This window comes from Cynocephalus volans, chromosome 3 (genome assembly GCF_027409185.1).
Source record: "Cynocephalus volans isolate mCynVol1 chromosome 3, mCynVol1.pri, whole genome shotgun sequence".
Taxonomy (NCBI): domain Eukaryota; kingdom Metazoa; phylum Chordata; class Mammalia; order Dermoptera; family Cynocephalidae; genus Cynocephalus; species Cynocephalus volans.
In genome coordinates, this window is record NC_084462.1 from 24,739,219 (window position 1) to 24,755,255 (window position 16,037).

The 16,037-nt window shown below is 38.9% G+C and overlaps 1 protein-coding gene and 1 pseudogene across 1 annotated transcript in view; one reads left to right on the forward strand and one right to left on the reverse strand.

The window, feature by feature from the left end:
* The window catches only part of LOC134372499 (NXPE family member 3-like), a 43,878-nt gene that overhangs the window by 14,730 nt on the left and 13,111 nt on the right, over positions 1 to 16,037 (reverse strand). Inside the window, 3 exon segments of the mRNA XM_063089979.1 lie at positions 5,043 to 5,217; positions 5,219 to 5,256; positions 6,970 to 7,049. Of these exon segments, the coding sequence (XP_062946049.1) occupies positions 5,043 to 5,217; positions 5,219 to 5,256; positions 6,970 to 7,049 (293 nt within the window).
* On the forward strand, positions 3,586 to 4,083 carry LOC134373688 (large ribosomal subunit protein P1-like; annotated as a pseudogene).

Here is a 16,037-nt window from a genome sequence, read left to right on the forward strand (position 1 = left end):
GGAAGATGTCAGTCAAAGGGGACAAATTTGAAGTTGAGTAAGATGAATAAGTCTAGAGATCTAATACACATGAGGACTATAGTTAATAATACTGTTTTCTACTGGAAGTTTGCTAAGACAGTAGACTTTAGGTACCTGTACACACACACACAAAAGAAAAGCAACTGTGTGACATGATGAATATATTAATTTTCTTGAATGTAGTAATCAGTTCACTATGTATACCTACATCAAGTGATGTGCTTTAAATATGTACGATAAAAACAAAACAAAAAACACACAGACTACTGGGCCACGCCACCTCATTTCTGATTCAGTAGGTCTAGGGTGGGGCCTGAGACAAGCAACCAGGTGATGCCGATGCTGGGGTCTGGGGACAGCTTTTGAGACCCACTGTGATTACTGAGCAGCATGAAGGCTCCTTTAAGGTTTGAGGTCACGCAGGAAAAGTGAGAGCAGTCAGCATGGCGGAATGTTATTCTCCAGCTGTGTTCAGCTGCTCAGGTGTAGTTGCAAAGGAGGTGGAGGCTGAATGAACCAGAGATTATCACCAAGAGTTTCAAATAGCTGAGTCCTTCTTATCATTCTGGACTCATCTCAAAAGAAACTGCCTCACGGCACCTTCCCTGAACATTTGATCTAACCATCTGCCTCCTCCTCACCATCATGCACTTTCATTTTTTTTCATAGAACATTTCACTATCTGAAATTTTTATGAATATCTATTTTGCTACTTGTTGCTCAGTCATTCCACTAGAGTTGACAAACAACAAAATAGAAATCTTGAAAATGTTCTTTTCAGTCACTGCTGTATTCCTAGAATCTAGGGCAGTACCTACACATCACATGTGCTCAAAAGTACTTCTTGGTGAAAAACATGCGAGAGAATAGGGAGAACAAATTCCTGCACAAAAATACTAAACCATCGCATTGGTCTTGACTATGAAAAGACAAATATTTACATAGTTATAAAAATATAAACATAGTTGACTGATATGTCTAAAATGAATGTAAATACATTGGAAAGAAGGGCAGGAGAGATGGTAGTTGAGACTAGCTAGCTGCTCACCTCTCCATTTTCTCTTTCTGAAGACTGTTTACCAGGCTCCTTTGTCTGGGGGCCATGACTCCATTCTGCCCATTGGAATTTGGAATTTTGGCAAAAAAGATGTCCATACCACTTCCACACTTAGGCACAAAGACACTCATACAATCCACCATTCTCTCTCCCTTCCTCAATCTCTCTCTCTCTGTTCATCAAGAGGCTGGTGCAGAGCATCCCTGTGGCTTCTGGGGATGCCCTAGAGGACAGTGGAGATGTAGGATAAAAGGAGCCTGGGTTCCTGAATCCCAGTTCAGAAGACAGCAAGGCAGAAGGCTGCCTAATGAACACTGACTGGACTCTGGGTGAGTTCAAAATAAACTTTAATTGGTCAAGCCCCTGAAATTCTAGGGCTATATTTATTGCTGAGTGGGAAGAAAGGTCAAGGATTAATTAAGAATTATTAGTGCCATAAAAAAGAATGAAATCCTGTCATTCACAGCACCATGAATACTTTGGAAGATACTATGTTAAGTGAAATAAGCCAGGCACAGAAGGAGAAATACCACGTCCTTACCCATATGTGGAAACTGATAAACTTGATCTCATAGAAGTAGAAAGTAGAATAGTGGTTTCTAGCTAGGTCTGGGGAAGGTAGGGGGAAGGGGTGAATAGAGAGAGGTTGGTCAGCATATACAAAATTACAGCTAGATACGCAGAATAAGTTCTAGTGTTCTATAACAATGCAGGGTGACTTGTATAATTACAGATAGCTAGAAGAGAGAATTTTGAATGTTCCCAACACAAAGAAACGACAAATGTTTGAAGTGATGGATATGCTAATTACCCTGATTTGATTATTTAGCATCATATACATGTATGGAAATATCACACAGTACCCGTAAAAATGGACATTTATTATGTGTCAATTAAAAATAATAATAAAAGCACAAACCTGGTTGAAAAACAAGAGAAAAAAAAGAATTACGAGTGTATCACTCAGGGTCCAGTCAGGAGAAAGTCATCACACATTAATCTGATCAGAAAACATTAACATAAAGAATGATTAACTACAGCAGATTACCTATAATGGGGTAAAGAGGGTTCTAAAGAGTACTATAGGGCTGAGGGATAGGACTTGACCTCTTAAGAATCCTTTGGCTTGCTAATTTGCTCTAAAGTGCTATCCATTTTTGCCACTCGTTCCATCTACTGAATGTTTTCAAAGAATATTTCTCTTTGCAAGATACTAATTGGTTCTTTGTAATCTGTAAGAAATTCAAAGTCACACATACATTGGGGCTCTAGGAGGGACCTGAGCTACCACCCCAACCTGGCAGCAGCAAGGCAAAATGAGGCACAGTGAAAAAAAATTACTAGTTGGCATTGCATGCTCTGCCTCTGGTGTCACAGGGTGAATTTCTTTTCTCACTCAGTGGTGACAAGGCAGTGTTCATTGGCACTCTGCTCTCACCAAGGTGGCATCAGCTGGGCCCAAAAGACAGCTGAATGTTCACTCCATCTGACCTGCATGCCACACCTGAACATGGTGTGCCTGCTACAAAAGGAGGTAAAATAAGACCCAGTCTCACAACAAAACACCGAAAATGTCCAGTATACAATGGAAAATCAATCAGCAAACCAAGAACCAGAACAATTACAACTTGAATGAGAAAAGACAACCAATAGGTGCCAATGCCAAGATGACTCAGATGTGGGAATTATCTGATAAGAATTTTAAAGCACCCATCATGAAAATGCTTCACTGAGCCATTATGAATACTACGTACCCATTAGTACAGCTAAAACTTAAAGGCAGAACTTTTTAAGTGTTGGCAAGGACACAGAGCAACAGAAGGTCTTATACACTGATGTTTAGACTATAAAATGGTACAACTAGTGTGGAGAACACTTTGGCAGCTTTTTCAAAAGTAAAACATACACCAATCATATAATCCAGCCATTCCGCTTTAAGGTATTTTCATAAGAGAAATGAAATCATATGCACATACAAAGACTTGTACACAAATATTCTTAGCAATTGTATTTGTAATAGCTAAATATTGGAAACAGCCCGAATTTCCATCGACTGATGGATGGGTAAACAAGTTATGCTATATCCATATAATGGAATACTATTCAGAAATAAGAAAGGAATAAACTATTGCCACACGCAGAAATGTGAATAAATCTCAAAATAATTATGTTGAGTGAAAGGAGCCATGCATAGAAAAGAGTACAGACTGTATGCCTTCATTTATATAAAGTTATAGCATATGCAAACAAAGCCCCAGAGGCAGAAAGCAGAGCGGAAGTAGGAGAGGGGCGTGGGGAGGGCGAGAGGGAAGGATTACAAAGGGGCATGAAGAACCTCTTCTGGGTGATGGACAGCATCTGGTCTGCAGTGATAGTTTCCCAGGTGAATATATTTGTCATAACTTACCAAACTGTACATTTTAAATATGTGACACTTATCGTTTGCCAACTATACCTCAATAAAGAGTTTAAAATAAAGGGGAACCTTTTTCCTCAGCTGCCGCCAAGGTGCTCGTTCCTTCCGAGGGAGCTAAGGCTGCGTTGGGGTGAGGTCCTCACTTCATCCGGCGACTAGCACTGAACCCGGCAGCGCCAGTCCCGCAGTAGCCCACACCATGGCCTCCGTCTTTGAGCTCGCCTGCATCTACTCGGCTCTTATTCTGCACGACGAGAAGTGACCGTCACGGAGGATAAGATCAATGCCCTCATTAAAGCAGCTGGTGTAAATGTTGAACCTTTTTGGCCTGGCTTGTTTGCAAAGGCCCTGGCCAATGTCAACATTGGGAGCCTCATCTGCAATAAAGGGGCTTGTGGACCTGCTCCAGCAGCTGGTCCTGCACCAACAGGAGGTCCTGCCCCTTCCACTGCTGCTGCTCCAGCTGAGGAGAAGAAAGTAGAAGCAAAGAAAGAAGAATCTGAGGAGTCTGATGATGACATGGGCTTTGGTCTTTTTGACTAAATCTCTTTTGTAACATTCAATAAAACGGTGAACCCTAAAAAAATAAAATAAAATAAATAAATAAAATAAAGGGAAATCTCAAATTAGGACTAATGACTGATAGTGACAATATAGTAAATTTCTAAATTTGGTGGGAAGACAGGAAAGTACCTGAGCTTCCCATCTAAGAATGGAGATAATATGCTTAGGAGGACTTTCCTCAAAATCATGGTAAGCAAGTGCTACAATTAGCCCGTTGATACTTTATAATTGAGTTTATAGAGATTTTGGTCACTGAACACTGGGCCCAGTCTGACAGGCATTCTGGCTGGCGTGTCTAGTCCATCTTCCCACTTACTCCACAGGCATCTCTGAGACGTGTAATACCTTTTTACTGGCTACGGGTAGCTTGGGACATAATTTTTCTTAAAATAACTGCTTTCGTATACTGAGTGTTTTGTTTTCCAAATGGGGGTTACTCACAAGTCTTGTGATGGTTTTACGTTTTCCATTAATTTTGACTATTTAGAAAACAGGGTGCACATGGAAGATTTGGAGTTGGATTAGTTTCGCTTTGGTGGGGCTCGCTCTGTCTTTCGGTGCTAAGGGAACCATCATCTCTACCAAGTCACTGGCCAAGACCAAAACTGTGAAAAAATCGAGTGGGGTGAAAGACGAAAGTTTGAACTTTATGTCCTTCACATTTTAATTTTCCTTAAGACACTAAATGGGGAATTCATTTAGAACCTAAACGGGGACTTTTTGGTAGAGTCACACATTGTATTCTTTGAAAGTTGTTGATGTCATTTGAGCTCGTTACATAACTTCCGATGAGCTAAACTGGAAAGCTAGGTCGATGGTGATAATCCGTCCTCCCAGCTCTCACTCACTCATCCTTTGGAAAGTGCCAGCATCCTGCCCCACCTCTGCACGAACTACAGGAGTCTTGCTCTTCAAAGCCCTCCCTGTTCCCCTTGTCCTTCATAAGTCTGCAGGCTCCTGCCCTCTCCCCTCACAGTCACTCACAGGGCACGGTGTCACGCAGATATTCCCACCACTGCCGGAGTGTGGAATCCCCCATCATGTGGACGATGTGGCCAGCCAGGCAGCCCAGGATGCTGTCAACAGTGGGGAAGGAGCGGCCAGAACAGGACAGTGAGTGCCACATATCTTGGTGGCAGAAGCCAGAGGGTAAAAAGTGCTGGAAGCCCAGGGTGGCATGGGGGCCGTGGAGACAGTGCTACAAGAAGGAGAAAAACAGAACGGGCTAAATAACAAACAGGCTAATGTTAATATCTTACCATATTAGACTGCCAGGCACTCTTCTATGTACTTTACATGTATTATTTCATTTACTCTTTTACAAAACCCAGAAAGTACTATTCTTACCTCCATTTCCAAGTGGGGACACTGAGGCACTGAAATGTTAAGTAATTTGCCCATGATCAAGAATAGTGCCTGGAAGTTCTTCCAAAACTCAAACATAGATCTACTATATAGAGCAGCAATCCCACTTCTGGGTATATACCCAGAGGAATTGAAAGCAAGATCTCAAAGAGATCTGTGCACTCCCACGTTCATTACAGCATTATTCACAACAGCCAAGAAATGGAAACATCCTTTGATGGATGAATGGATTTTTGAAATGTGGTACATCCATACGATGGAATATTAGTCTTAAAAAAAGAATTCTGCCACTTGACAGCATGGGTGAAACTGGACTGCATCATGCTAAATAAAGTAAGCCAGACAGAAAAAGAAAATACTGTATGATCTCACTGATAAGTGGAATCTAAAAAAATTAAACTCATAGAAGCAGAGACGGGGGTTGGAGGAAATGGAGAGAAGTTGGTCAAAGCATACAAACTTTCAGTCAAACTTTTCAGAATAAGTTCTGGTGTTCTAATGTGCAACATGGTGCCTCTAGTCAATAATTCTGTATTATATGTACCAGCCAGCTGCCCACCCCCCAAAATACTGTATTACATGTTTGAAATTTACTAAGAGAGTAGATGTTGAGTGCTCTTACCATCAAAAAAAAAAGTACCTATGGGAGGTAAGGGATGTGCTAACTAACATGTTTGTGGTAATTGTTTCACAATGTGTATGTATATTTTATCATTACATTGTACACCTTAAATATACACAATCTTATTTGTCAATTTTACCTTAATAGGAGGGTACTTCAAAACGTTCATGGAAAAAATAGAATTAAAAGATAATACGAATCTTTCCATGAACTTTCTGACATACCCTTGAACTACATGATACCAATTACATGAGGAATCTAAAATAGTCAAATTCACAGAAGCAGAGAGAAACACGGTGGTTGTCAGGGGCTCGAGGGAAGACAAGATGGTGATGTATTAGTCAAAGGGTACAAAATTTCAGTTACACAGACGAGTAGGTCCTAGAGGTCTACTGTACAGCACAGAGCCTAGAACTAACAATAGTGTGTTATGTATTATTATTGCATAATACATACTACATTTATTATTTTAAATATATAATGTATCTTTATTATTATATATCATGTATTGCTATTATATATAGTAGAAGGTTGATCTTACATTAAGCATTTTTATCACACAGAAAAATAATAATCAATAGAGACGTTGGGACAAAACTTATGGAAGTAATGGATATGTCTATGGAATAGATTGTGGTGATGTTTTCACAGGTGTGCACTTATCTTCAAATTCCTCAAGTTGTATACATTACATTTGTATGGCTTTTAGTATTTCAATCATACCTCCATGTTTTTTTTTAATGGATAGTGACTGGTAGAGATAGCATTTGACTCCAGGAAGTCTGATGTTACAGCCCATACTACTAACCACTATGCATACTGCCCTGGCTGGGAGAAGCTAAACTCCAGTCAAGGAATAAAACCCCTCCAAGTAGATTACCACCACCATCATCACCCCCCCCAGCATATCCCAGCTCCACTCACCCAGGATACTGTTCTCTGTGTCTCCCCGTCTGATCTGAATTGGAGAAATGCCATGAGGTAGTAGCTTGTCAGTCACATTCCTAGAGAAACACCAAGAATGAGAATTAAGGAATGGTGACCAGATGAAAGCTTAAGTCACTGTGGGCATACAAGGGGTCTTCAGAAAGTTCATGGAATGGTTTGTATTATATGTTAATTCAATTTTTCCACAGACTTTTTGAAGTACCCTAGTATGGTGATTGACTTGTAATTTCTACTCTGCCTAATTCCAAAAAGGTTGTTATAATACAATTAACACATTTATAATTTGGGCCAATTACAATAAAGAGTTAGAAAAATAATGGAAGAAAGAGAAAATCTAATCGGGAGCCTTGGAGAACGACTTTCTGCAATTAACCCACCCATTTAGCTCTCAGCAAACTAATAGTCAAGGTGAGAAAAGAATGACTGAGCCAAATCATGTAGTCCACCTGATAAATGGAAATACCCAAGCATGCCGGGAGACACCAACTTGTCCTGACACCAAATTCTGCAAGGAACATAGAGCAGAATCATTTTTTGTTACACGAACACCCAGACAATGGGGAGCGTATGCTCTACTTTTTAAGTTGTGGGTTGTGTATAGTGACTACCAAAGACGTGGGATGAAAGAGCGAGGTAGTGTGGGACAGCCCCGTACAGTGGAGAAATCTGCAAACAGCACTTCAGCCAGGTGATCGAGGTTAACACCAACAGGCACAAACCATGTTGATAGTATATACCCTTGACATGATGTGATGATAGTGTCACTTTACCTCTGTGATCTTTCTCCCCAAAACACACAACCTCAGCTCAGTTACAATAAGAGCAGCATACAAATGTCTATAGAAGAGAATCCTGCAATACAGTTGACTAATACTTCTCAAAACTGTCAAGACCATCAGAGACAGAGAAAGTCTGAGGAACGTGCACAGCCCAGAAAAGCCTAAGGAGACATGACAGCTGACTGTAATGTGGTGACTCGAATGGGATCCTGGAACATCAACCAAAAGAGACCTTAGTTTAAAACTAAGTAAATCTAAATAAACGATGGACTGTAATTAATAATAATGTGTCAACATTTGTTCATCAACTGTAACAGATGCACCGCACTCATGGAAAATGTTAATACTCAGAGAATCGGGGCGGGGGAGGAAGGGAAGGTGGGAACTCTGTTCTGTCTGCCCAGTTTCTCTGTAAATTTAAAAGTGTTCTAGAAAATAAAGTGTACTAATACAAAAAGCCCCAGCAATTCCACGCATGGGTGTTTGCCTAAGACAAATGAAAATATCTGCCCACAAAACTCTCATACCCCAATGTTCACAGCAGTTTTATTCCGAATGGCTTAAACCTGAGAAAAAACCCAAACGTTCATCGAGACGTGAGTGAATTAACAATGTATGGTGTCCCCATGCAATAGCATTCAGCAATAAAAAAGGAAAAAACCCTACAGATATCAACATGGATGAATTTCAATACATTTTACTGAGCAAAAGAAACCAGGTACAAGAGTGCATACTGTATGATACAGTTTTTATGGGATTCTAAAAAAGGCAAAATTGAAATATACCATCAGAAAGCAAATCAGTGTTTGACTGGGGCTGGACATGGGTGGGGAACATCAACTGTGAGGGAGCACAAGAGAATTTCCACGGGTGGTGGAAATGTTCTGTATCTTGATTGTGGTTGGTGCAGGTACACAGGTGTACACATTTATTAAAACCCATTGACCTGCAGGTTTGAAACGAGTATATTTCATTGGATGTAAATTATACCTTAATAAAGTAGATTTTTAAAAAAATGCTTAAATGAATACAAAAAACTCAGACAACAGGATTACGGGCTACGGACTAATGCCAGAATTAAACAAATAGCCATTAAATGACTTAGTAAATATTTCTTGCATTCGTGTATGAACTGCTGTCTCTAGAATTGACGGGCTGTAGTTCCAGTTAGGCTGGAAATGCTGTTGGGAAGTTGTTTCATGTGTTTGCGACTAGATGTCTCTCCCATTCCCCAAAGCTAATGTTGAGAGCTCACCTCCTCTTTCTCCCTGCGCTTCCTGGGGCAGGGCAGAGAGGGACAGGGACAGCACCTCTTACTTTACAGAGAAGCTCTCTCACCATTAACCCCCTTACTGGAAAATTCGTCTACTTCACGCATTCCCACTTCCTCCTTGCCCTACTCAAGAGAGGAGGCAAAACTGGATCTATGCCCTTCTCCATGTTTTAGATTGTGCCATGTTCATTTTCTGCACCATCTTTAACTTATTCTTCCTTTCAGTTCTTTCTTTCTAGAATATAAGCATCGTCACATCTACTCCGTTAGGTAAAGCCATTCTTCCATTCTTACGTCCTCCTGTAAGTACAACTCTATCAGGAGCCTTTCCTTCATAGGACAACTTCTTGAAAGACTCATCTGCCCTTGTTATCTGCTTCTTTTCCCACCCCAATACACATATCTTAAAAAAGATATCGCATTGTGTCCTTGACATCCAGTCCTATTGGGTCTTAACATTTTACCAGATTTGAATCAGATCTTTCTTTAAAAACAAAATGATCAACCAATAAAATAAAAAATAGTGCTAACACCAAATGCTGAGAAGGATGCAGAGAAACTGTGTCTCTCATACATTGCTGGTGGGAGGGTAAAATGATACAGGCACTCTGGCAAACAGTTTGACAAGTTCTTATAAAACTAAACATCCACTAATCACACAAACCAGCAATTGCAGTCAGGCATTTATTCCAGACAACTGAAATCTTACGCTCACATAAAAATCTGTACATGAATATTCATAGCAGCTTTATTCATAATAGTCAAAAACTGGAAATAACCCAAATGTCCTTCCATGGGTGAATGGTTAAACAAATTCATATAATGGAAACCAGGCAGCAATAAAAAGGCATAAATTATTGATATACACAACAACTTGGACGGATCTTAAGGGCATAGGGAGAAAAAGCCAATATCTGAAATGATTACATACTGTATGATTCCATTTATATGCTATTCTAGAAATGACAAAACTATAGAGATGGAGAACAGATTAGTAGTTGCCAATGTAGGGACAGGGGTTGGAGGGTGGGAAGGCCATAAAAGTATAGCACAAGGATTTCCTTTATGGTGATGGGACATTTCTGTACCTTGATTGTGGTGGTGGTGGTTACACAAATCTACACATGGGCTACATTTGCAAAAACTTACACATGTACCCATGAACACACACACAGGTGGATGTGCGAGCTGGTAGGTGAAGACTTAATGAGGCCTGTAATCTTGTTAACATAGAGTAGCAATGTCTATTTTCTTGTTTTGATTGTGCTACAGATACATGAGATGCTGCCATTGGCAGAAAGTGGGTGAAGAGGTCAGAAGACTATGGACTATTTTTGCAGCTTCCTGTAGGTCTGTCATTATTTCACAATAAAAAGTTAAATTTAGAAAAGTAATAAGTAGATTATTACAGGTACCACATAGGTACCCTCTATACGCTCACCCTTTCCCATTCTGTTCCTCACAAAGAAATCAGTCCGTATCATGAATTCAGTGTTTGTGATTCTATCTATATTTTGTACATTTGATATATATTCATATTAAATAGCATTGTTTGCAAGTTTTAGAACTTTGCATAAATGGAATGATATGTGTTTATCACTACTTATTATTTTTTCAAGATTTAGAAAGTTTTAAGACAGAGCTGTTCTTCGTTCATTTTAGAATTATAATTCCACATTTGAAAATACCATAATTTCTTCATCAATTTTTTGATGTGTTGTCATTTAGATAGTTTTCAATATTCTGCTATCACAAACGATGTCTTCAATAAACACTATTGTACACGTTCCCTGGCTCTCGTGTAAGAAAGTTTCTCTACAATTTATAATCAGAAGCAAACCTTTGGATTGTAAGTTATATGCATCTTCAACTTTACTAAGTATTGTTAAATTGCTTTTCAAAGTTCTTATAACAATTTACACTCCCAGCAGTGGTATATGAGACTTTTCATCTCTACACATCTTCATTAGCTGTGTTTTTGTCAGATTCAAAGATTTGTTAATATTAAAATTATTAAATAATATCATATTTTGTTTCTTCAACATTTTTTTTTAAATTTAGAGGCAGCTGGCTGGTTTGGGTATCCAAACCGTTCTCCTCGGTGTTACAAGGCCACATTGCAACCAACTGAGCTAACTGGCCAGCCCTAATTATCATATTTTGGTTTCAATTAAATTTCCCTGACTACTTGTGAGATTGAGTATATTTTCATATTTTATTCATCATTCTAAGTTTTTCTTCTGTGATCTCCTGGTTATATCTTTTGCCCATGTTTTCTGTTGGGCTATATAATTTCTCTTATTATTTGTATAACTTCTTTTTTTTTTTTCTTGGTGTCTGGCTAGTACATGTATTGAACCCTGGGAATTTGTGTTGTCAGCACCGTACTCTAAACATCTGAGCTAACCAGGCAGCCCTCTGTATAATTCCTTTATTTCTTCTGAGTACTAATCTTGTGTTACTTATGTCTCTTACAGTTATCATATTCCAGTCTATAGCTTGACTTAACCTATGTTTATGTGACTTTTTGTAATGAAGAAGTTTTTTATTTTTATATAGCCCAACTTAACCAATATTTGCCTTTATGACATGTGCCTTTTGTTATGTCTAGGGTAATATTTTCCCAAGCTCAAAGCCTGGGAAAAAAGACATTTGCTGCTATTATCTTCTTTGGGTTTTAAGGTTTGCTTTTCAAAGTTAGCTCTTTAATCCTCCTGGCATTGATGTTTATGTATAGTGTGAGGTTCAGAGCTAATTATATTCTTTTCCATTCGTTGACTATTCAATATTTTCCCTATAGATTTGAATGCCTATCATGTTTAGATAAAATTAGTTATGTTCATGGATCTAGTTTCTTCCATGATCTATGTTACCATGCCTAAGCAAATGCTACAATGTCATATTGAGAGAGTTGCCTAAAACTATTTCACACAGAAAGTTTGAAAGATAAAGAGATGAAGAAAGATATATCATGAAAATATTAAGGAAATGAAAAATGTTATAGCAATTTTCATATCATAAAATTTAGAATTTAAGGCAAAAATCAAGAAAGGAAAATGCATAATTTACCAGTAACATAAAAGAATTACCAGGTTGGATGAGCTGAACAACATTGCCTTGAAATGTATGAAGTTACAACTGCTGAATTACAGAGAGGAATTTCTTTCTTTTTTTTTTCTTTGTCAAATCTACAAATACAGTGTATTAGTTCATTTCTGTTGCTCATACAGAATACTTGAAATTGGGTACTTTACAAAGAAAATGAAATTTACTTCTTACTGTTTTGTAGGCTGGGAAGTACAAGGTCCAGGGGACACATCTGGTGAGGGCCTCATTCTGGGTGGGAACTCTCTATAGGGTCCCGTGGCAACACAGGGTATCACATGGTGAAGATGGTAAGAGCAAGACAGAGCTTATCCTCTCACTCGCCCTCCTTATGAAGCCATCAAAACCACACCCGTTACCCCACGAATGGACCAATCCATCCACAAGGGAGCAGTCCTCACAATCTAATCACTTCATTAAGGCCCCACCTTCCAAATACCATAATCAGACTTCCCACCCTCTTAGCACTGTTACAATGGGGCTCAGGCTGCAATGAGTTTCAGGGGCCATTCAATCCACAGCACACGGTATAATATATTTACATCTAAAATAAATAGATAAAGCAGACATAAAACAATTAATGAAGATATAGATGATTGGAATAAGAAAATGAATAAGCTAAATCAAATAGGTTCAGAATTCTATTCTGAAGAAATAGAAAATACATATTATTTTCAAGGAAACCCGGTATACAAACAAAAATTTAGTCATTTGCTGGGTCACAAATGAACTCTAAACAAATTTCAAGGAATTGATATCACAAAGACCACATTTCTAGTCATAATGCAAATAAATGAGGGAAAAGCAAGAAGAAAAAGGTAGCAACTTTTAAAGTTCAAAAACTTCAAAAATAATTCCTAAATAATTCACCAGTTAAAGAAGAAATCACTATGGGAATTATAAAACATGTAAAACAGAATTAAAATGATGCTTCCCCATATTAAAATTTGGAGAATACAGTTAAAACTGTGCTCACAGGGAAATTCATACCCTTAACCATTTTTATGTCATATAAGGAAGGCTGAAATAGATGAGTAAAGTGTTCTGAATCGTGAAAGTATAAAAAAGAAAGAAATTCTATGAGAAAGTAAAGGAATGGGCTGGCTGGCTGGCTCAGTTCTTTACAGCACGGTGTTATAGCACCAAAGTCAAAGGGTTCAGATCCCTGTACTGGCCAGCCATCAAAAAAAAAAGAAACAAAGAAAGAAAGAAATGAAAGAAGAAACTGAAGGAATGAATGTTATAGATAGCAGCAGAAACAACTAAAATAGAATGGAGAGTTTCTTGCCTGGTACTATTTTCACCTACGTATTTTCACCAACCCTCACTGACATCAGGACAACATATTTTTAAATCAACTTGAATAACTGAAGATCTAACAAAATAATGAGAAATTGTCAGATGAAAATCTAAATGAAGGCAGGGACTTTTCACGTATTTCCAGCCGCCATGCTGTTGGCCAAAGTTTACCTATTTACCTTAAACAGCGATTATGTTATGCTATTGAGATTTGAGGATTTATCTGTTAAAGGCAGTTACTATTAGCCATTCCTAATTAATATCCTGATTCAGGCCAGCTGTGGGATCCCAATACCACACCTCTACACTCTGGTTTCTCTTCAGATCATATAAATCTTTCATGCTTTACCAATACCACACCTCTGAGACTGGAAATCCCAGATGAAACCTGAGAAGATGCTCCTCTCTTCCCTTCACTACCTGGTCCTTGATCAAGGTGTCATACTACCAGATCATTAACCTGCTACATAGTAAAAAAGCAAAAAGCAAAACCAGGTGATATGTTAAAGTCATCTCAGAGTAAATATAGGAAGACTAAGAAACACTTCACTCATTCAGATTTACTGAAGATAATCTAGTGTGATCTGCCACCTCAGCTACCTTATTTGTAAAATGAGATCATGAAAGAACCTCCGCAGGGCCATACGGGGGAAGAAAAGATCTTTGTGAAGAAAAGCAACAAAATGCAGTAACTATTTGGGACCCAGCACCGGATCGGCGGCGGATGCAGCAGCAGCAGCAGCAGCAGCAGCAGCGGTGCCACCTGCTCACCCAGCGGGGGCGGCAGCAGCAGTGGCAGTGGCGGCACCTCCTCACCTGAACATCAGGGTGCTCCAGACCCAGGTGCCCCAACAATATCTCCTCAAGCCAAAGCCCCAGGACCCCAAGGACTGCATTTGCATACCTTCCCACCCAACTCCTCCTCGGGACCTGACCTAACTGAAGGACATTTACCAGCCAACTGCTCCCACCAACTCACCCTAAGAGAGCCCGGTCTGCCTGCTGTGTTCATCAGACTGCCCAGTGGAACAGAAGATACTCTGCTCATTTCATCTGATCTGTGGACTGAGAAACCCCCTGCCACAATGAATGAACATCAAAGAAAAGATACCAGAAATACAAAAAATCAAGAAAGTACACCATCAAAAGATAATAAATCTCAAGCTCTAGATCCTATAGAACAAGAAGCCCTTGAAATGACTAACAAGGAATTTCGAGTGATAATTCTAAGGAAACTGAATGAGATACAAGAAAACTCAGCTAGACATCATGATGAAATGAGGAAAAGTATACAGGACCTGAAAGAGGAAATGTACAAGGAAATCAATGCCCTGAAAAAAAATGTAGCAGAACTTGCGGAACTGAAGAAGTTATTCAGCGAAATAAAAAACACAACGGAGAGTTTAACCAGCAGGCTTGTGGAAGTTGAAGAGAGAACCTCTGAATTTGAAGATAGGCTGTTTGAAATAACACAAGCAGACAAAAAAAAAAAAAAAGACAAAAGAATCAAAGGCATTGAAGAAAATCTGAGAGAGATATCAGACAACCTTAAGCGCTCAAATATCCGAGTCATGGGTATTCCAGAAGGGGAGGAAAATGGAGATTGCATTGAAAACATATTCAACAAAATAGTGGCAGAAAACTTCCCAGGTATAGGAAAAATCACAGATCTTCAGATCCAGGAAGCTCAACGATCTCCAAATGTATTCAACCCAAAGAGGTCTTCTCCAAGACATGTTATACTCAAATTGGCAAAACTCAAAGACAAAGAGAGAATCTTAAAAGCTGCAAGAGAGAAGCATCAAATCACCCATAAGGGAGCCCCAATCAGGTTGACATCAGACTTTTCATCACAAACCCTAAAAGCCAGAAAGGAATGGGATGATATATTCAAAATACTAAAAGACAGAGATTATCAGCCAAGAATACTCTACCCTGCAAGGCTATCCTTCCGAAATGAAGGGCAAATAGTATATTTCTCAGACAAACAAAAACTGTGGGAGTTCACTACTACACGACCACCCTTACAAGAAATTCTAAAGGGAGTACTCGGTTTGGTTCCTGTATAATAACTACCACTGCCATAAAAACCCAAGAAAAATCAAAACCCACTAGTATAATAAAAATGGCATTCATGAAGAGAAAACAAACAAACAAAAAGGCTATATACAACCTAAGGAACCAACAAACACAGAAAACAAACAGTAAATCAGAAAGCAAGGAACAAAAGACACCTAAGACAACCAAACAAGAATCAATAAAATGCCAGGAATAAATGAACACTTTTCAATAGAAACTCTTAATGTAAAAGGCTTAAATTCCACAATCAAAAGACACAGACTGGCTGACTGGATTAAAAAGGAGGACCCAACTATATGCTGCCTTCAAGAGACCCACCTCACCCATAAAGACTCACATAGACTAAGAGTGAAAGGGTGGAAAAAGATTTACCATGCAAACAGAAAAGAAAAACGAGCTGGAGTAGCTATTCTTATATCTGACAAAGTAGACTTTAAACTAAAAACCATAAAAAGTGATAATGAGGGACACTACATAATGAAAAAGGACTGATCCATCAAGAAGACATA